Here is a 17,867-nt window from a genome sequence, read left to right on the forward strand (position 1 = left end):
CCCGCAAGAAGCGACAGTCTACAAAAAGAAGCTTGTGCTGGAGTTGCTCCCTTCATTGTAGAGGGCGTCATCCGGTACCGAAAGCTGGCTGAAGATGGGAAGCCTGCGCCCGCTGGCAGACTCAGAGGACTCTGAGCCACTCATGCTGCTGGAGGAACTACAGCTCCCTCCCTCGTGGTCTGAGAGAGAGGTGTGGGACAGACTCCGGGCTCCCAGGGACGCTCCACCTGTGGGACTCTGTCGCAGACAGACTTCAGGCTGAGGAGGAGCCATTTGGGAGGGGGACAGTCCAGAGTGAGAGTAGCCAGAGTCTGGAGAAGGTAGAAACTGAGGGTGCAGCTCTCGGGCCTGGTCCAGAAGAGTGTTGGGGTCAATATCTGGAAAGGCCAGCGAGAGGAGGTCAGAAATGGCAGTGGATGTGGGCGTCGAAACGGAGGGTGCGCGGAGGAATGAGGAAGGGGCGAGCGGGGCTTCTAGAGGTTGTGGATTTGTTGGAAATCCTGCGAAGCTGAAGCTCTGCTTGAGCAGCGGAGGCCGCTGGACTGTTGGGTTGGAGGTCTGGGGTCGGGATTGTGCTTGATCATCTTCAGCGTTGTGCACAAAGTGGCAGCGAATGCCGTACGGGCAGAAACCAATGGAGTGGAAAGTGCGGCAGGGTTCAGTTTTATATTTTGGGTGCCTGTTGAGATCTCGCAGCTCCTCGGGACCGTGCGCGAATTGACACTTTCCACCATATTTGCACAGGCCTCTTTCAGCAAACGTGCGGCACAGTTCTGTCTTGTATCGTGACGAAGTGGCAGAGATGGAAGACGAGGAGCCAGAGAAAGAAGCAGCACCTGATGTGGCTGTAGTTTGCTTAAGATGACCAGCTTCGACAGATGACCATCCCAGGCCTCCAGCGTTACCCTCCACCATGCTAACGGAGCGCTCCGACCAAAAGGACATCCGGCTCCATTTGGTGTGTGGTTGGGAAGATACTTTCTGGGCAGCCCAATAGTTTGCGTTCATGGTTCCGCTCTCAATGCTGTCAATAGAAAGTCCTGAACCGCCAGAGGAAAGTGTGCAGGGACTGTCGGGCTTCCTATATCCAACAGGGGCTGTGTGCGCAGAGGTCTTCATTGGCTCTCGAAGATCAAGATTTAAAAGGTGCTGGAAGGAAAAGAGGAAACTGGTTAGACATCTTTAAGAGATTTTTTTTTTTAATATTGATTCTATTAAAATATGAGAAATATTAAAATCAAAAAATCTTTGAACTTGGCAAAAATGTGAATCAAGAAATAAAATTTAGAGCATATACTCTGCATATCATATACATGAAAATAAAATGAAATAAGGGAGATATATATTGTTTACTTTGCATCGAAATAATACTAGTACAACATCTTTAGAATGATACAACGGTTTCAATTACATTTCAAACGAATTAACAAAAAGTAAAAACTAAAGTAAAACTGAAAAGGGTTCCTGAAAGATTAACGTTGAATCTATCAAATGAATTGTATAAGTTGCATGCTTTACATTTATTTAAAAAAATAATAAAATGCTTCATTAATTATTAACATTTAAATATCCTTGCAATGAAATGCCAAAAAATTAATAAAACCTGGTAAAGGAAAAGCTCACATGGGCCCTGTGTGGGCATAAGGAGTGATTGGGAGATTAGTTTATACAATCGTTTTCAAAATAAACGTTTCACAAACGAGTCATTGCGTGTCTCCACTTCCTACCACCACCCATGTTAATAGCAATGTAAAGGATAGGCTAATGCAACAAAATGAAGCTAAAGCTTTGCAACTACGATTCCGTTTTGTTGACTCTACTGAGTCGACTCAATAGAACAACTCGTAAGAGAATCGGACACATCCATTCAAAAGCAATAAGTGAACCCTATAGGTAAAGACCGTGATTTTAAAAATGAAAAAAGTCTAAATTGGAGTCCTGTTTAGTCACATTTTTTAATTAAGATTCGGACAAACGCGAACTTTGAGAACAAGACGCCTTGCAGCAGCGAGTTGTTTTTCCCTTCACCTCCACCGAATCGAGTTGTTTACATTCAAAAATCAAACGAAGTTAAAATATTTGTGCTCTGAATCTCAACAAAGCAACACGCATTTTGTACTTTCATGCAAGCCTCTTTCATATGCACCCGTGCAAAATAAGCATAGAATAACTTTAACGTTTGATTGCAATAAAAAAGGCGCTCTTTCGTGGCCCACGTTCCCCGTAGAAGTTGCTAGCAAGTGGAAATAACCGAATTGCTTCAATCGGTTATGATTATAAAAGCATTTTGCATCGCACTACATGCATTATGAAGTAAAATGCATTCAAATACAGCGCACTAAAACATATTCATTGCATATTTCATGACTAAGTTACATGACTTGTTAAAGTACACGATACTTATTTATTCACATAAAGCTATATACCTTGCACAGGACATCATCCAGGTCAATGAACTGATTGAGCGCGTACGATGGCATAGTCCTGCGTGATAAAGACTTTTTTTCGCAATTTCTTCGTGCTCCCACTCAACTCCGTCGTAGTTTTCCTAAACTCCACGCTTTAGCTCAACACGTGTTTTTAAGGCTGCTGCGGGGCGACCACGCCTACGCGCTCTGCTGACTCCGCCCACTCCGTACTTCACAGTATACAAAGCGCGCGGGGCAGTGTTTTTGTTTGTTTGTGATGTCATTTGCATAACCTTACTTCTTAAATGTTAGATTTACATATTTATCTCATATTAAAACTGTACTTGATGAACATATAGCTACCAATAAGGTGACTTGTTATACGGATAACACCTTATCAAAGTAGGTTGAAATGCTCTGTGTCAACTTAAGAATTGCTTGATATTCTGTCATTTTAACTCGAAACTTTATCGTTAATTTCCATTATCTTAACGTATTCACACACATTGTTAACATACAAGTAAACCTAGTGTTGGGGCATCGTTGTCAAAATCTCGCCCCTGCAGTTTTATTTGCCACCATTTTAAGCCATGTTGAGGCTAACGTTAGCTATTTATTATGCATATTATTTATGTAACGGTAAATTATAATTCAAAGTACTTGTTTCGGCCTATTATTTTTAAGGCTTTATTTATCAAATAAACATTAAAACAATAAGAATGTGAAATTATCTACTTCATACTCATTTTTATTCAGCATAATTGTTCCAGTATTTCTTGAAATCCTTCAAGATGCTAATGTAAAAGTATGTCATATTTCATATCTGTGTATAATGTGTATATTGCTGAGTATATTATAGTTTTGCTTCCATAAAACTGCAAACATTCAGTTTATATTCAATTTTAGACAACACATCATCTATAATTTAGCTTCAAAAAATTTAAGAAGTGGATATTTGGTGGATTCAAGATGCTTTTCAATCACAACAAATGAAATCATTCATACAATGTGCTACATACATCATTCACTTTATTTTAACAATCATTGACTCTCACTGAATACTTATTTTACTATTTATCCCCATTTAGTTTAAGAAAACAATGTTTTAGGCCTGATTGTGAATCGTGTGAATGTGTTAAGACATCTCAAAGTTGGATCACGTCTCTCTGTTGCTGTCAGAACTGGAGCCGACGACCCTCTGAGGTGCTTTGATACAACCTGGCAAAGGTGTTGAAAGTGTCACCTACCGGTGAAGAGGTTGACATTAAAGTATTTTATATCCCTGTTCCCAGTGACAACAGACACTGTGATCAGCTGATCCCACGGTGAGAGGAGACGTATGGGGCTCTGATGCCACATGAAGACCTGTGGGTGCCGGCGTCTCCAACAGCTAAAGTAGATCTTCTACACATTTTGGTTTATTGGCCTTTGAAACCAAAGAGCCACTCTCTTGCAGTGAAAATCTAGCTTCACTCAAATAAACAGATTTTTTGTATTTACTTTAGAAGCAAATGACAGATAACCGCAAAATGATAGTGTGTGGTGTTTTCTGCTAAAAAATAAATCTGCCAAATTACCTCACTTTATGCTTAAAACATTCAAACAAGACAAAATACACCATGTGCACCATGTAGCATTTGTACCATTTTTACAGTATGAATAGGAGACGTTTTTCATCTGCACCCAAAAACCTTTTGGTTTTAAAACCCACGGCTGTCATGTAAACACCTTAATTGCCGCTCAGGATTTGAGCTTGTTAGTGACTGTAATTTTACTCTCTTTCACCCTGTAAAGCCACGCTAATAAGATTTCCTCCTTTGTTAATGAAAAACAGAAAAGCCCCCTCCAAAAGGAAAAAAAAACCCTGAAGCTTCCAACAAACCCCAGCACGTCATCATATGAAGGGCTTGTTGAGACACAAGGGCTCTTGTGAACTGGCTGACTTAAGTCTAATTTCTATCCATGCGGCTGTAACTTAACCTCACGACCGAACAAAACAGCTCCCCTGTCTAATACCTATTGTTAAGTTCCAGCTTATAATTAGAAACTTACTTTTACGAAGAGGTCAAGGAACTGGGGACCCCATTAAGGAAAAACAACAACAAGTGGTTTGGACGACGAGTGATGTAATGGTTATGGAGGAATACGTGAATCGAAAAAGTCGAAGTTAAAGTCCTCGTCGCTCATTAGAGACACAAATGATTGAGAAGTAAATACCTGGTGGCCTGGAACACTAAAGCTGTTGTCTTGGGGTCATTAGTGTGTGATAAACAGACATCTGGTCAGTTTGTTTTGGGTGCTCGGGAGAGGCATTAAGGACTTGGATGTTTGATGCAATGATGTTGAGTGAAAGGGGGGCTTTTTTTTCTTTTCGGGTGGGTGGGGGGTGGTGTTTTCCTCCTGCTCCACTGATTGAGCAAAGACTTTACAGCATAATGAGTGAAAAGTTCTTGGGCCAAAAAGGCCTCCCTTCCCCCAAGCGGGACGGGCGGAGGAGGCTGAAAGGGGTGGAGGTGGGGGCAGGGAGGGCGGATTGTTTAGGGAAAGGGCAGAGAGGGCTGAAGACCCTCTCCAGTCTAATCCTTAATCACAACAGTGTCAGGGGGCAAAAAGGAACATCGCCCGAAAAGACACCCCCCACCTTTTGCTGCGCTCATCCCAGATGACCAGAAAGGACATTATTCAGCATAACCACACAGCCTTGTGCAGGAATGTGTTTGAATAACTAAAGTTCTTTATGCTGTAAAAAGTGTTGCATTGATCAAAAGTGAAAGTGTTTATGGGGAGGCACAAGATTTCTGTTTGAAATTACTGCTGGTTTTGATTTGTTCTTCAAATCAAGAGTTCATTTGCTGAAGCAGAAGTTTCAGAAATTGAGAAAACTTTTCTGTAAAAAAACATTATTTTTACACACTCTTGTTTTAGTTATTTCCATAAATCATGTTTTTTTTTTTTGCAATTGTACTCTTCAATGCACTATATAAAACCATGATTTCAGAAAATGACTACAAATTGAGTAGTAATGAATCAAATAAACTCTTCAAGTGTATTCATGATTGCTTAAAATAATACATTTTTCAAATCCACCATATTAGAATGATTTTTGAAGGATCGTGTGACTGAAGACTGGAATAGCAGTGCCAAAATAGGTTATTAACTAGTTGATATTATTAAAAGCAATATTTTTATTTCAGAATGAATTCATATTGATACATTTTGAGAATTTAAAGTAAAGAAAAATGTAATGCAGTTGTATTTACTTTAAAATGTTGTATTTGTTTATATGTAAGATTAGTGAGTACCAAAGCCAAACTGGAATTAATCTGACAAAATAACAAGAAAAAATAATATATATTTATGCACCATTGGTCAAATGTTTGGGGTCGGTAGAGTTTTAAATGTTTTAAAATAAGCTTATCCAAGCTTAAACAAGGCTGCATTTATTTAATCAAAAATAAAGTACAAATTGTAAACTTGTGAAATGTACAATATAACTGTTCAAAAGTAGTTTATCATTTAATTTAATCATTTATTCCTGTAATTTTGAAGATAAATTTTCAGCTTCATTACTTCAGTCTTCAGAGTCGCATGATTCTTCAGAAATCAGTCTAATATTGATTATTATTGTTATCATTATTAATGTTATTTGTTAATAATGGTAATAGTAATAAAGGCAATAATGACTGGACTAATAATTTCATTTGAAAATACATACAATAAGTAAAAAATAAGTATTTAATAAATAAAAATATATATAATAATATATTTTTTTTACATTTAATAAAAATGCCGCCTTGATGAACAGAATAATTTTCTTAAGAAAAAAACGTGAAAAAAAAGATCCTAAACTTTTGACCGGTAGTGTATACATAGAGAGAAGTCATAATACAAAAAAGCACAGTTTGTTATTGTTTGTGGATTGTTTATTAGTGTGTGTACCTTGTATTTAAATCAAATGTCCCAAAAAGAACAAATTTACCAGTACATTTTGACCCTGTGGGGACATTATTATTGACCCCATGTTCAAAAATGATCATAAATAACACATTAAGTATTAAAAAATAAAAAATAAATGCAGATATAGTTTCCTGTATAGGATGTTATTAGGAGTAGGGTGATATACAGAATGGGAAGGCCTCATAAAGATAGCTGTGCATGTGTGTTAGCAATTACCTTTTTATTTTTTTTTTGGCAGATTTCATGCAACATGACATTTACATAAACATTTTTTAAAGTTGAATCCAACATCTGAAAACGTTTCTGAAAACGTTAAGAACTAAGAATGTTTTTCATAGCGTAACATTTATTTTTTCTTACTGCAAAAGCATGCACAGCTTCACATTTGAAATAATCTACAATACTCAGAAAGCAAAACACCTAAAAAGGACTTTTCATTTCAAAATCTTTCCAAACAAAATCCCGAAACCCAACAAGCGTGCTTTCATATGACCTTAATCCATTACCGTGCACCACATGCCTTTGCAAATGACCTGTAAACGTCCCAAGAATGATGTCAATCAACTTGTAATGGGCTCTGCAGCTGCGGAGGCCCGACCTTGCAAATGGGAAACCATTACATGACATAAAACCTCAGCTCATGGAGTCCAGCGGTCTCGGAACAAACCAAAGCCACAACAAGATAGCTTTGCCTTGACAGGGATCTCCATCCTTTAGCAGGGCATGAAAAGAATATTTCACACCCGCCTCTCAGGCCTGTTCTCATGCAAATGTGCTCGAAACGCATGGGAAACGCACACAGGCGTCAGTGACAAAAGAGCGTTCAATACTCTCCTACACTCCGATCTGGATAAAATGAACTTATGATTCATGTGTTTTATGACTCTTAATGAATTGCATTGTCCCATTCTTAAATGTTTAATCTCAAAACAGCTACAGTTTGATCACTACTGCAATTTAATTTATTGCTCAAATATAGTTCAAACTACATGTTTATTACTAAGAAAAAACATCAAAAATATCATATTTCAAACAAAATTAAGGTTACTTACACAAAGGTTCAGTTTAAGATCAAACCTTTTTGACACTGATATAACTTTCTAGTTCATTTTTGCACATATTTTGTTTAAAATTATCCAAACATGAAATGTGTAATTAGATTTGAATGGATGTATCGCTTAAAAAATAATTGTTAAAAATATATCAAATGAAATAATATTCTATTGAATTATGTGTATTTAGAGGGTCCTAAAGTATTTGCCATGTGTATTTTTCGGTCACACTTTACAATAAGGTTTCATTAATTAATGTACTTACTAACATGAACTAATTATGAACAGTACCTGTACAGCATTTATTAATCATAGTCAGAACCTGCTGAAGTGCTGTGTGAGTCCACAGAAAATTTCCCCTTGAGGGACAATAAAGTATACAAAAAAACAAACATATTTCAACATTTATTAATGCATTATTAACACCCTAATTCATGCTTGTCAACATCAGTTAATGCACCATGAGATAACAAACTAACAATGAACTGCATTTTCATCAACTAACATGAACAAATACTGTAATAAATATATTGTTCATTGTTTCTTCATGTTAGTTAATGCATTAACTTATGTTAAATAATGCAACCTTTTGTGAACTCTTACTGACAACAGGACAAAATCTTTTTCTAATTAATGATTAGCAAACCTCATAAAGATTATCATTCATATTTTTAGTTAAAGTTAAACTCTAACCACTTCAATATCAAACTTATGTGTATTTTGGGGATCCTAAAAAATGATTTGTCGTGTATTCTTCCGATCACACTTTACTTTAATTAAGGTTAATTAATTATTGTATTCACTAACATTAACTAATTATGAACAGTACTTGCACATCTTTTATTAATTATAATTCAACATTTATTAATGCATTAAAACTCAAATGCATGCTTGTTAACATTAGTTAATGCACCATGAGTTAACATGAACTAACAATTAACATTTGTATTTTTATTAACTAACGTTAATTAACATGGACAAATACTGTAATAAATGTATTGTTCGTTGTTTGTTTATGTTAGTTAATGCATTAAATAACGTTAACTAATACAACCTTATTGCAAAGTGTTACATCAATCTTTTCATTAATGATTAAGATTACTTAAACTCTATCGACTTAAACATTAACAATTGTTTAATAATATAATAGCATAAAAAATTATAATTGAACGTTAAATAAGTTTTTTAAAACAGCAAATCTAGATGCTGTTTTATATATATATATATATATATATATATATATATATATATATATATATATATATATATATATATATATATATAATATTGCCATACATAAAGGTTCAGTTTAAGATGAAAAAGGCTAAACATGTCTTACAAAACTTTTTTGACACAGATACAACTTTATAGTTCATTTTTGCACATATATTGTTATAAAATTACCCAAACATGAAATGTGTATTTATATTTGGATAGATGTATCGATTTAAAAAATAGTTGTTAAAAATATATAATAAATCAATATTCTATTGAATTATGTGTATTTTGAGGGTTCTAAAGTAATTACCATGTGTGTTTTCTGGTCACATTTTACAGTAAATCTCATTAATTAATGTATTTAACATAAACTAATTATGGACAATACTTGCACAGCATTCATTAATCATAATTCAACATTTACTGATGCATTATTAACATCCAAATTCATGCTTGTTAACATCAGTTAATGCACCATGAGTTAAACTACCAATGAACATTTGTATTTTTATTAACTTAGGTTAATCAACATGACCAAATACTGTAATAAATGTAGTGCTTATTGTTTGTTCATGTTAGTTAATGCCTTATTGTAAACTGTTACATCAAGACAAAATCTTTTTAATAATGATTACCAAACCTCATAATGATTATCAGTCACATTTTTCGTTAAAGTTAAAGTCTATCCACTTTAACACCAAACTTTAGTTTAATAATATAATAGCAGAAAAACTAGAGTTCATTTATTAACATCAAATACATTTTTTAAATTTAAAATCCAGATGCCCCGACATCGCATTCCCATACAAAATAATTGTTTTAATTTCAAGGCCTGTGCATTAGCATGACATTAACCGATCTGTCATTTGAGTCTAAAATGCCTCATTATCCTCCACATTAGCATGTTTCCTGCGGAGGGCTGGAGTTTGTTTGTCCTGCGCACTATTAATCTGTTTTAATTTCATTTGCAGGTGCTGAAGCACACAGGCCTCTGCATTGGCCCTCAGTGTGAGCTCACAGCAGGACTTTTGGACTGAAAGCAGAAAGACGACCATCTGAGATGTTCCTGTCTCTTCAAAACGTCAGAAGATGAAACCACACTCTCCAGAACACTTACGTAAGCAAAGCACACTAAATTGTTCTTAAAATGTGTGCAGTACTTTAACGATAACTTTCAATACACCACTCAAATTTTAATAGTAGTAACTTAAAGTTCAAAATATACGATTTTTAAATGATGCAAATGTAGTAGTTAACATATGCGCATACTGTACGCTCATTCATTTTTAAAACACATATACTGTGTACTTGCAACTCACACTTAGAATTTGAATAGATTTTAGCATTACCTATCCATTCATTCATTTATTCATTTTCCTTCAGCTTAATCCCTTATCTAAGAGGGGTCGCCACGGTGGAATGAACCGCTAACTATTCCGACATATGTAAACACAGCAGATACCCTTCTAGTACTGAGAAACACCCATATACTCTCATATTCACACACAAACTCATACAATACTTTGGACTGTGGGGAAACCAGGGCACCCGGAGGAAACCTACGCCAACACTACTTATTTTATTGTGTTTGTATACTGAGGGGTATACAAAGAGTAGAAAGAGTTTGTAAAAAGAGTGGTCAGTGGTTGACAGTGACAATGGTCAATGGAAAGTTTCACATTTTTATTAATAAATAAAACAAATAAATATAAGTTCTATGTTTTATTATCTACTATTCAATAACGTCTCTGCAGTTTTTGTCATAATACTGATTCATCTGGTAATAAAATTAGTTTCGTCATAATTTTAGTACTATAACAAAACTACACTAAGGTGTTAAAGCAAAAAAGGTATAAAGTTTCTGTCACATTAGCTGGGTTTCCATCACCCTGTGTTAAATAATGCACATTTTGAAGAACTGAATGAGAATCAAGTGATGGGAATGGGAATTTAAATAAAATCCCTTAATTTGCAAATTAGTTTTTACTCTAGCTCGAGGTGGTTTTGAAAAAGAGTTCATGCGAATAATGGAGATGGAAACACATTTGCAGAATAAACTCTGCCATCATTAAAATTACACCAGTTACTCTTGCCTTGTTTACTGTTGGTTAGGTTGTCAATACTAGAGTCAGCCAATCTAGCACTTTCCACTTGATGGAAATACACCTAATTTACATTTGGAGCATTTTTCTGTTTTTGAGAACACACTGGGCCCTATCATACACCCGGCACAATAAGGGGCAAAACGTGTATGGCATGATTTGTTGCAATTTTCAGACCAGCGCAACCCTAATTTTCACGTTTTGCACTACGATGTTTTAATAACAAATCAATTTGCACCACTTTGTGTGCCAGTCTAAGGGCGTACTCACACTATGTACAGTTGCCTCGAACTGGGCCAAAGCACGCTTGTCCCCCCTCCCGTCTCCCCCGACGGCCCACACTCACATTACAGTTGGGCCTGGGCACGCTTACATCATTGATGATGCGCTGGTCAGAAGCGCTCTCGCTCAGCACAGTTCCTCTTTCTTCAGTTATATTGCTTTAGTCGTTTGGGATGCGGTGACACACAGTCAGACATTTTGCTGAACAGATCAGCCACTTTCGACGCTCATAAACAATCATAAAGTCCTCGTGCTGCGAGAATTAGGAGGTTTGCTGAAGGTGCGCAGCTGTCGTGCAGTGAGGGGTTTGAGTCTTTCATAAACTACGGCAGTTTGCGTTCACTGAACAGTAAGAATGATTAACAAATCCATATGAAACAGTCCCTTAAAAGTCAAGTCTCGCTTTAAGTTTTGGGCTTTGGAGCATTTTGCACTCACACACAACATACCGCGCCAAAACCCTAGTGAACCGCACTCAAGTACACCTCTTCCAACCGGACCAGGGCCGGCCAAGTGAAACGGGCCTGGGCACAATACGGTTACCATAGTGTGAGTAGGCCCAAAAAAGGTGTTAAGGCGCATTGTTGGCGCATTGCTATTTTGAGGAACTGATATAGACAGTGCCATTTACCAACTTAGCTGGTAAATGGCTGGTCTAAGCTGGTCTAAAGTCGCAGAGCGCGTTTGCACTTATTGCAGATCTAAACACTTACACATTGCTTCATACACACAAGATGTACAGCAATACACAAATATCTTTACACGTGAAAAAAAAGTAAATGTTACAAAATTATTATTTTTTACATAAGTAATAAAACTATTACCTCCATGCCTACAAATAAATATGTAGGCTAACGAATGTCATCAGTGGAGTGCGTACAACATCATTTCCTTATTCACGAAAGTAAAGGAGTAAAGTAAAGAGTAAAAGTGAAGTAAAAAAAAGTAAAGAGGCTGAATAGAGGAGGCTCATTCTTTATCCTCGTGATGCAGATGTTTTGTTTAACTGTTTTTTCACTAGCGAAGTATTCAGTTTTTCCACTTACAAAGTCCACTTTGTAAATAGCAATGTGTTGTGGTGCAACACGACTGACTCTTAAAGGGAATGGGAGATGAGACTCTTATTGTTTTAATGCACATTATGCTCAAAGCTGTTGTACCTTAAAGGCGCTGATAAATAAAGATTAACTCAAATGAAGTTTGATTATGCAATCTGTAGGTTTATTATTGGCCCTGCCTTTTTTTATGTGTAATTTAAAGACACGGAATGGGAGTCACATACTGGGCAAGAAGTGGTGCATCACACTTTGTTTTTAAAAATTCAAGACATGGTTTTCTATGAGTGTGTGCACACTGATGGCACCATTTGGTGTCTGTCTACAGGGAATAGAAAACAATGTGAAGAAGTTGAGCAATGTAGCACTGCTTTTCTCGTCTGGTTTTCAACAACCTGGAGAAAGCTGTTTGCTAGATGCTTACAAAGCTACACTGCAGTGTGGTGCTGTCTGAATGTTTGAAATCAGTACATTGTCGCTCAGCCATTTCAAATGTATTTTTGCCCTAAAACAAAGAATAAAAAGAAGTATTTCAGGGCCTTGAAAGTACACTGTATTCAAATATTTTGTAACAATAAACATGATGACTTATGTTTCAAGGAATGGAGGTCTTTGTTGAAAAAGACTTCTCTGCTTTTGAATTTAATAATTTGTTTACACATGGTTTTCCTCATGTGTGGCAATGGTGGACAAAAGTTGACAAGCTCAAAACATTGTAGACCACATTTACACCTGTATTTAATGTTGCATCTTGCATCTTGTTACCAGGTGTTAGTTGGACCCCTTTTACTTTATGTGGGGTTAGCTAATGTGTACCATGTTTTGTGTTATGATACTTTCGTCTGTCCTAGATTAAAGATCTTATACATATATAAGAGTGCTTGTTATACACGATTGTGTATCCATTTACGTCATTATTTTGTAAAAATGAATTTGCCCTCAGAATCTTTAATCAAATTTTCTAACTTCTAAATGACTTTTCTTCATTTTTTGGTCACATGTAATGTCTTTTGGGAGGGGCTATAAGTGTCTGTCTTCATCCATTTGTCAATCTTCCTCCATTTTATAAGCAACACCCATCTCCCAACAGTATAATTGGTTCACAAAGAGCAAAATTATGCACCACCCTACATTTAAAAAAAAAATTCCGGACCATTTCAAGTGGATGTACATCCAGAAAAAAGGGAAAATCTTAACATTTACATATACCGACTTTCATATGGTAATGATTATTTGCCCTGAAAGTATACATTTTAAAATGTAACCTGTATGATCCAGACATAGTAACAATCAGTCAACCAATAAAATGATTTAATAACCAACAATCTGTTTTCACAACAAATAAAATATGTATGATGTATGATACTTCAAGATGTTCAGAAACCATAAATACATTTGCTGTTCTGTTTGCTGCCACTTGAGGTACAAAGCGACACACTCCAGCTTGAAGTTTTATATGTGTGTGTGTTTATCCTTTTAGCGTGGAACCAATCAATCATCCTGACTCTAAACCAGCAACAGGTGATGAAGACAAGCCAAAACAATCTGCACTTAAGACAATCCATGAGGTAAACTATCCACACTTCACTCTGCCCTGTTCATGTGCACGTATCGATAAAGCTCTTAAATAAAAAGGTTAAATTTACTTTATCTGAAATCTTACAAGCATAAAATAAGAAGAGACAACTTATATATTTCTCTTAATTTCTCTGGATTACTGGATTTATTTAAGTACAATGTTTTTATTTGTCTAATTTTATAAAGTCCATGCAGTCTTTAAATATTGTAGATATTTGGAGAATTCTCAGTTCCTCAGGTTCATTACTTCAGATCCATACTCCCGCATCAATATTTTTTTCTTGTTAGACTGAATACTACTGCTGAATGCATGTAAATCACAATATAATAATAAGTACAATAATATAATAATAAGTTGAGTTCAAATCTTAGGATGGAAACAAAATGTAGCTATTTAATGACTTTTGTTTTGCATAAAAATGGCCTCTTACCTTTTTCTATAGTTGTATTTCTAAGCATCGAGTGTCTTCATATTCTCCGTATGTTGAAAAGTGAACAAGGTTTATGTAAAAGATTGTGATAATCACAGTGAGAGCATCTGTGGAGCAGATATAAGGGCTAGTTTACTGAAAAACAGTCCTGGAGGGAAAAGTGTCCAGTTACGCTAAAGAAAACAAGTGAACCTTAGAGAAAGGCAAACCTTCAGCAAACATACACATGCAGTCACAGGCATATTGTTCAGTAATAGCAGACACTCTTCACTGTCAGAGCTTTATGGATGAGTTGCAGCATTTAACTGCACTGTAAAAAAAAAAAGTTGAGTAAACTTAAAATAATTAGGCAACCTATCACACATAGCTTTTTGAGTTAACTCAACAAACAGGGTTTGAAGACCAGTGAACTCAAAATATTTTGTTGAATTCTTTAGTTCTCTGAACAAGAAGTATCATGTTCACCCAACAAGATATTTTTGTTTGCTGAACAAAAAATATCATGTTCAACCAACAGGATATTTTTGTTTGCTGAACAAAAAATGTCATGTTCACCCAACAAGACATTTTTGTTTGCTGAACAAAAAATATCATGTTCAACCAACAGGATATTTTTGTTTGCTGAACAAAAAATGTCATGTTCAACCAACAAGATATTTTTGTTTGCTGAACAAATATTATCATGTTTACTCAACAAGATCTTTTGTTTGCTGAACAAAAATTTTCACGTTTATTCAACAAGATCTTTTGTTTACTGAACAAAAATGATTGTTTACCCAACAAGATTTTTTTAGTTTACTGAACAAAATAAAACAAACTGATTCATTATGCATTTACTATTAATTTTTAGGATTCAAATTAAATACACAAGAATAGTCAATTCACTTTTTTTTATTTTTAACTGTGTTCAAGTCAAAGTCAAAGTCAAAGTCAGCTTTATTGTCAATTCAGCCACATGTACAAGACATACAGAGAATCGAAATTGCGTTACTCTCAGACCCAAGGTGCTTAACATTAATATAAAATATATATATAAAAAATAGTAGGGTTTAAGAAAAAAAGAAAATTTAGAAAATTTACAGTATATACATTATTGCACATAAATGTGGTCTAAGAAATATACATATGTAATAAAAAAAAAAAAAAAATTGTAAACAATACAGTGACATTAAGGGCATATAGCAATGAGTGCAAAGTAAACCAGAGTTGTGCAGATAAAAAACAGTATAGTGCAAAAAGAACTTGTAAACATGATAATTGTGATAAAGTGACAGTGACATATTGGGAGGTAGTATATGTGTCTGCATAAAGTGACACGTGCAGATGAATGTGTGTGTGTGTGTGTGTGTGTGTGTGTGTGTGTGTGTGTGTGTGTGTGTGTGTGTGTGTGTGTGTGTGTGTGTGTGTGTGTGTGTGTGTGTGTGTGTCAGAGTCCAGAGGTGCGAGGGGAGGAGGTGCGTGGGGAGGGAGCGGGGAGCAGAGCTGGGAGAGAGTTCAGCTTCCTGACAGCCTGATGGATGAAGCTGTCTTTCAGTCTGTTGGTCCTGGCCTGGAGACTGCGCAGTCTCCTCCCTGATGGCAGCAGACTGAAGAAGCTGTGCATTGGGTGGCTGGCATCTGCTGTTATGCAGAGGGCTTTACGGGTAAGACGTGTGCTGTAAATGTCCTGAAGGGAGGGGAGAGAGACACCAATGATCTTCTCAGCTGTTCTCACTATGCGTTGAAGTGTTTTCCTGCAGGATGCATTGCAGGTTCCAAACCACACAGTGATGCAGCTGGTCAGGATGCTCTCAATAGTGCCTCTGTAGAAGGTGTACATGATTGGGGCTGGTGCTCTTGCTCTTTTGAGTTTGCGGAGGAAGTAGAGACGCTGCTGTGATTTTTTGGCCAGTGCAGTGGAGTTTTTAGTCCAGGAGAGATCCTCAGTGATGTGTACACCCAGGAACTTGGTGCTGCTCACACGCTCCACAGTCGCACCGTTGATGGTCAGGGGAGCATGGAGAGTGTGCTCTTTCCTGAAGTCAACAACAATCTCTTTCGTCTTCTCCACATTCAAAAAGAGATTGTTGTCTCTGCACCACTCGGCCAGACGGCTCACCTCACTTCTGTAGTTTTCCTCATCGTTTTTGTTGATGAGACCCACCACAGTTGTGTCATCCGCAAACTTGATGAACAGATTGGAGTTGTGTGATGGTGCACAGTCATGAGTGAGCAGGGTGAAGAGGATAGGGCTCAGAACACATCCCTGAGGGGCCCCAGTGTTTAAAGTGATGGTGCTCGATGTGTTACTGCCGGCCCGTACTGCTTGTGGTCTTCCAGTGAGAAAATCCAGCAGCCAGTTACACAGAGAGGTGTTCAGCCCCAGCTGGAGCAGTTTATGAGAGAGCTGTTGGGGGATGATAGTGTTGAATGCTGAACTGAAGTCTATGAACAGCATACGGACGCAGGAGTCTTTTTTGTCCAGATGTGTGAGTGCTGTGTGAAGTGCAGTGGAGATGGCATCATCAGCCGAGCGGTTGGGCCGATAAGCAAATTGAAACGGGTCCAGGGAGGGGGGGAGGACAGACTTGATGTGCTGCATAACAAACCGTTCAAAGCACTTCATGATGATAGGGGTCAGTGCAATTGGACGGTAGTCATTAAAGCAGGAGGGAGATGAGTTTTTTGGGACCGGAATGATGGTAGTGGCTTTAAAACAGGTGGGGACAACAGCCTGGGTTAGAGAGATGTTAAAAATGTCTGTGAAGACATTAGTGAGTTCTGATGCACAGTCTCTCAGTACACGACCTGGGATGTTGTCAGGGCCCGGAGCTTTGCGTGCGTTAATCCTGCTGAGAGACCTCCTCACACTGTCCGGAGACAGAGTCATCACCTGGTCACCAGGGGGAGGTGGCATCTTCTGTGCAATGGTGCTGTTTTGTACCTCAAAACGAGCGAAGAATTTGTTTAGCTCGTTCAGCAGGGGGATGGTGCTGTCACATGTCTGTGGTTGGGGTTTGTAGTCTGTGATGGACTGAATTCCTCTCCACAGACTCCGTGTGTCCCTGCTGTCATTAAAGCGATGGGCTATACCTCTGGAGTACTGTCTCTTAGCTTCTCTGATGCCACGGGAAAGGTCACAATCAAATCACAATCCAAAACATTTGCATACAAAATCAGCATTTGACATTAGCCGTGTTCAGCATTGGGCTAGTTTGTACACAACTAGTACTGAATGTTTCCAGATTTGAAAAGATTGTACACTGCTTCAACATAAAATAACTGGCAACCTTACTAAAACCAAGCTATTAGTGTGTCTAAACACTCAAACCAGGTGAATATGCAATCATCTAATCAGAGTAAACCCTAAAAGCCACTCCATTCATACAGTCATTAAAGTGTACTGCACTTTTGTCAACAAAGTACATAAAGTCCAAAAACAGACCTCAAAACATTGAAACAGTGGCACATTAGGAAGTGGTCACGGGTCAGTTGCCGTTACTGTGTGGAGTTTGAATGTTCTCCCTGCGTTCACGTGGGTTTCCTTTGGGTTCTCCGGTTTCCCCCACAGTCCAAAGACGTGTGGCACAGGTGAATTGGGTAGGCTAAAATTGTCCGTAGTGTATGTGTGAATGAGTGTGTATGGATGTTTTCCAGAGATGGGTTGCAGCCGGAAGGGCATACGCTGCGTAAAACAAGTTCATTGCGCTGTGGCGACCCCAGATTAATAAAGGGACTAAGCCGAAAAGAAAATGAATGAATGAATGAACTGAACTCTCGCAGATCATGTGCCACCAACCTCCAT

At 37.3% G+C, this 17,867-nt stretch overlaps 1 protein-coding gene and 1 long non-coding RNA gene across 2 annotated transcripts in view; one reads left to right on the forward strand and one right to left on the reverse strand.

Annotated features, from left to right (window-relative positions):
• zgc:114130 overlaps positions 1–2,554 on the reverse strand; it is a 3,895-nt gene extending 1,341 nt beyond the window's left edge. The window contains 2 exon segments of the mRNA NM_001030247.3: positions 1–1,149; positions 2,427–2,554. The exon segment at positions 1–1,149 is cut by the window's left edge and continues 1,341 nt beyond it. Of these exon segments, the coding sequence (NP_001025418.2) occupies positions 19–1,149; positions 2,427–2,480 (1,185 nt within the window). The 5' untranslated portion in view covers positions 2,481–2,554 and the 3' untranslated portion in view covers positions 1–18.
• An 83-nt stretch (positions 2,555–2,637) lies between these two features.
• LOC141377791 (uncharacterized) overlaps positions 2,638–17,867 on the forward strand; it is a 29,596-nt gene continuing 14,366 nt past the window's right edge. Inside the window, exons 1-5 of the long non-coding RNA XR_015509159.1 lie at positions 2,638–2,810; positions 3,497–3,611; positions 3,701–3,803; positions 9,607–9,752; positions 13,555–13,642. This is a non-coding gene — a long non-coding RNA (uncharacterized LOC141377791). The remainder of the gene's footprint in view (positions 2,811–3,496; positions 3,612–3,700; positions 3,804–9,606; positions 9,753–13,554; positions 13,643–17,867) is intronic.

The sequence above is a fragment of the Danio rerio genome, chromosome 15 (genome assembly GCF_052040795.2).
Source record: "Danio rerio strain M-AB ecotype USA chromosome 15, GRCz13ab, whole genome shotgun sequence".
Taxonomy (NCBI): Eukaryota; Metazoa; Chordata; class Actinopteri; order Cypriniformes; family Danionidae; genus Danio; species Danio rerio.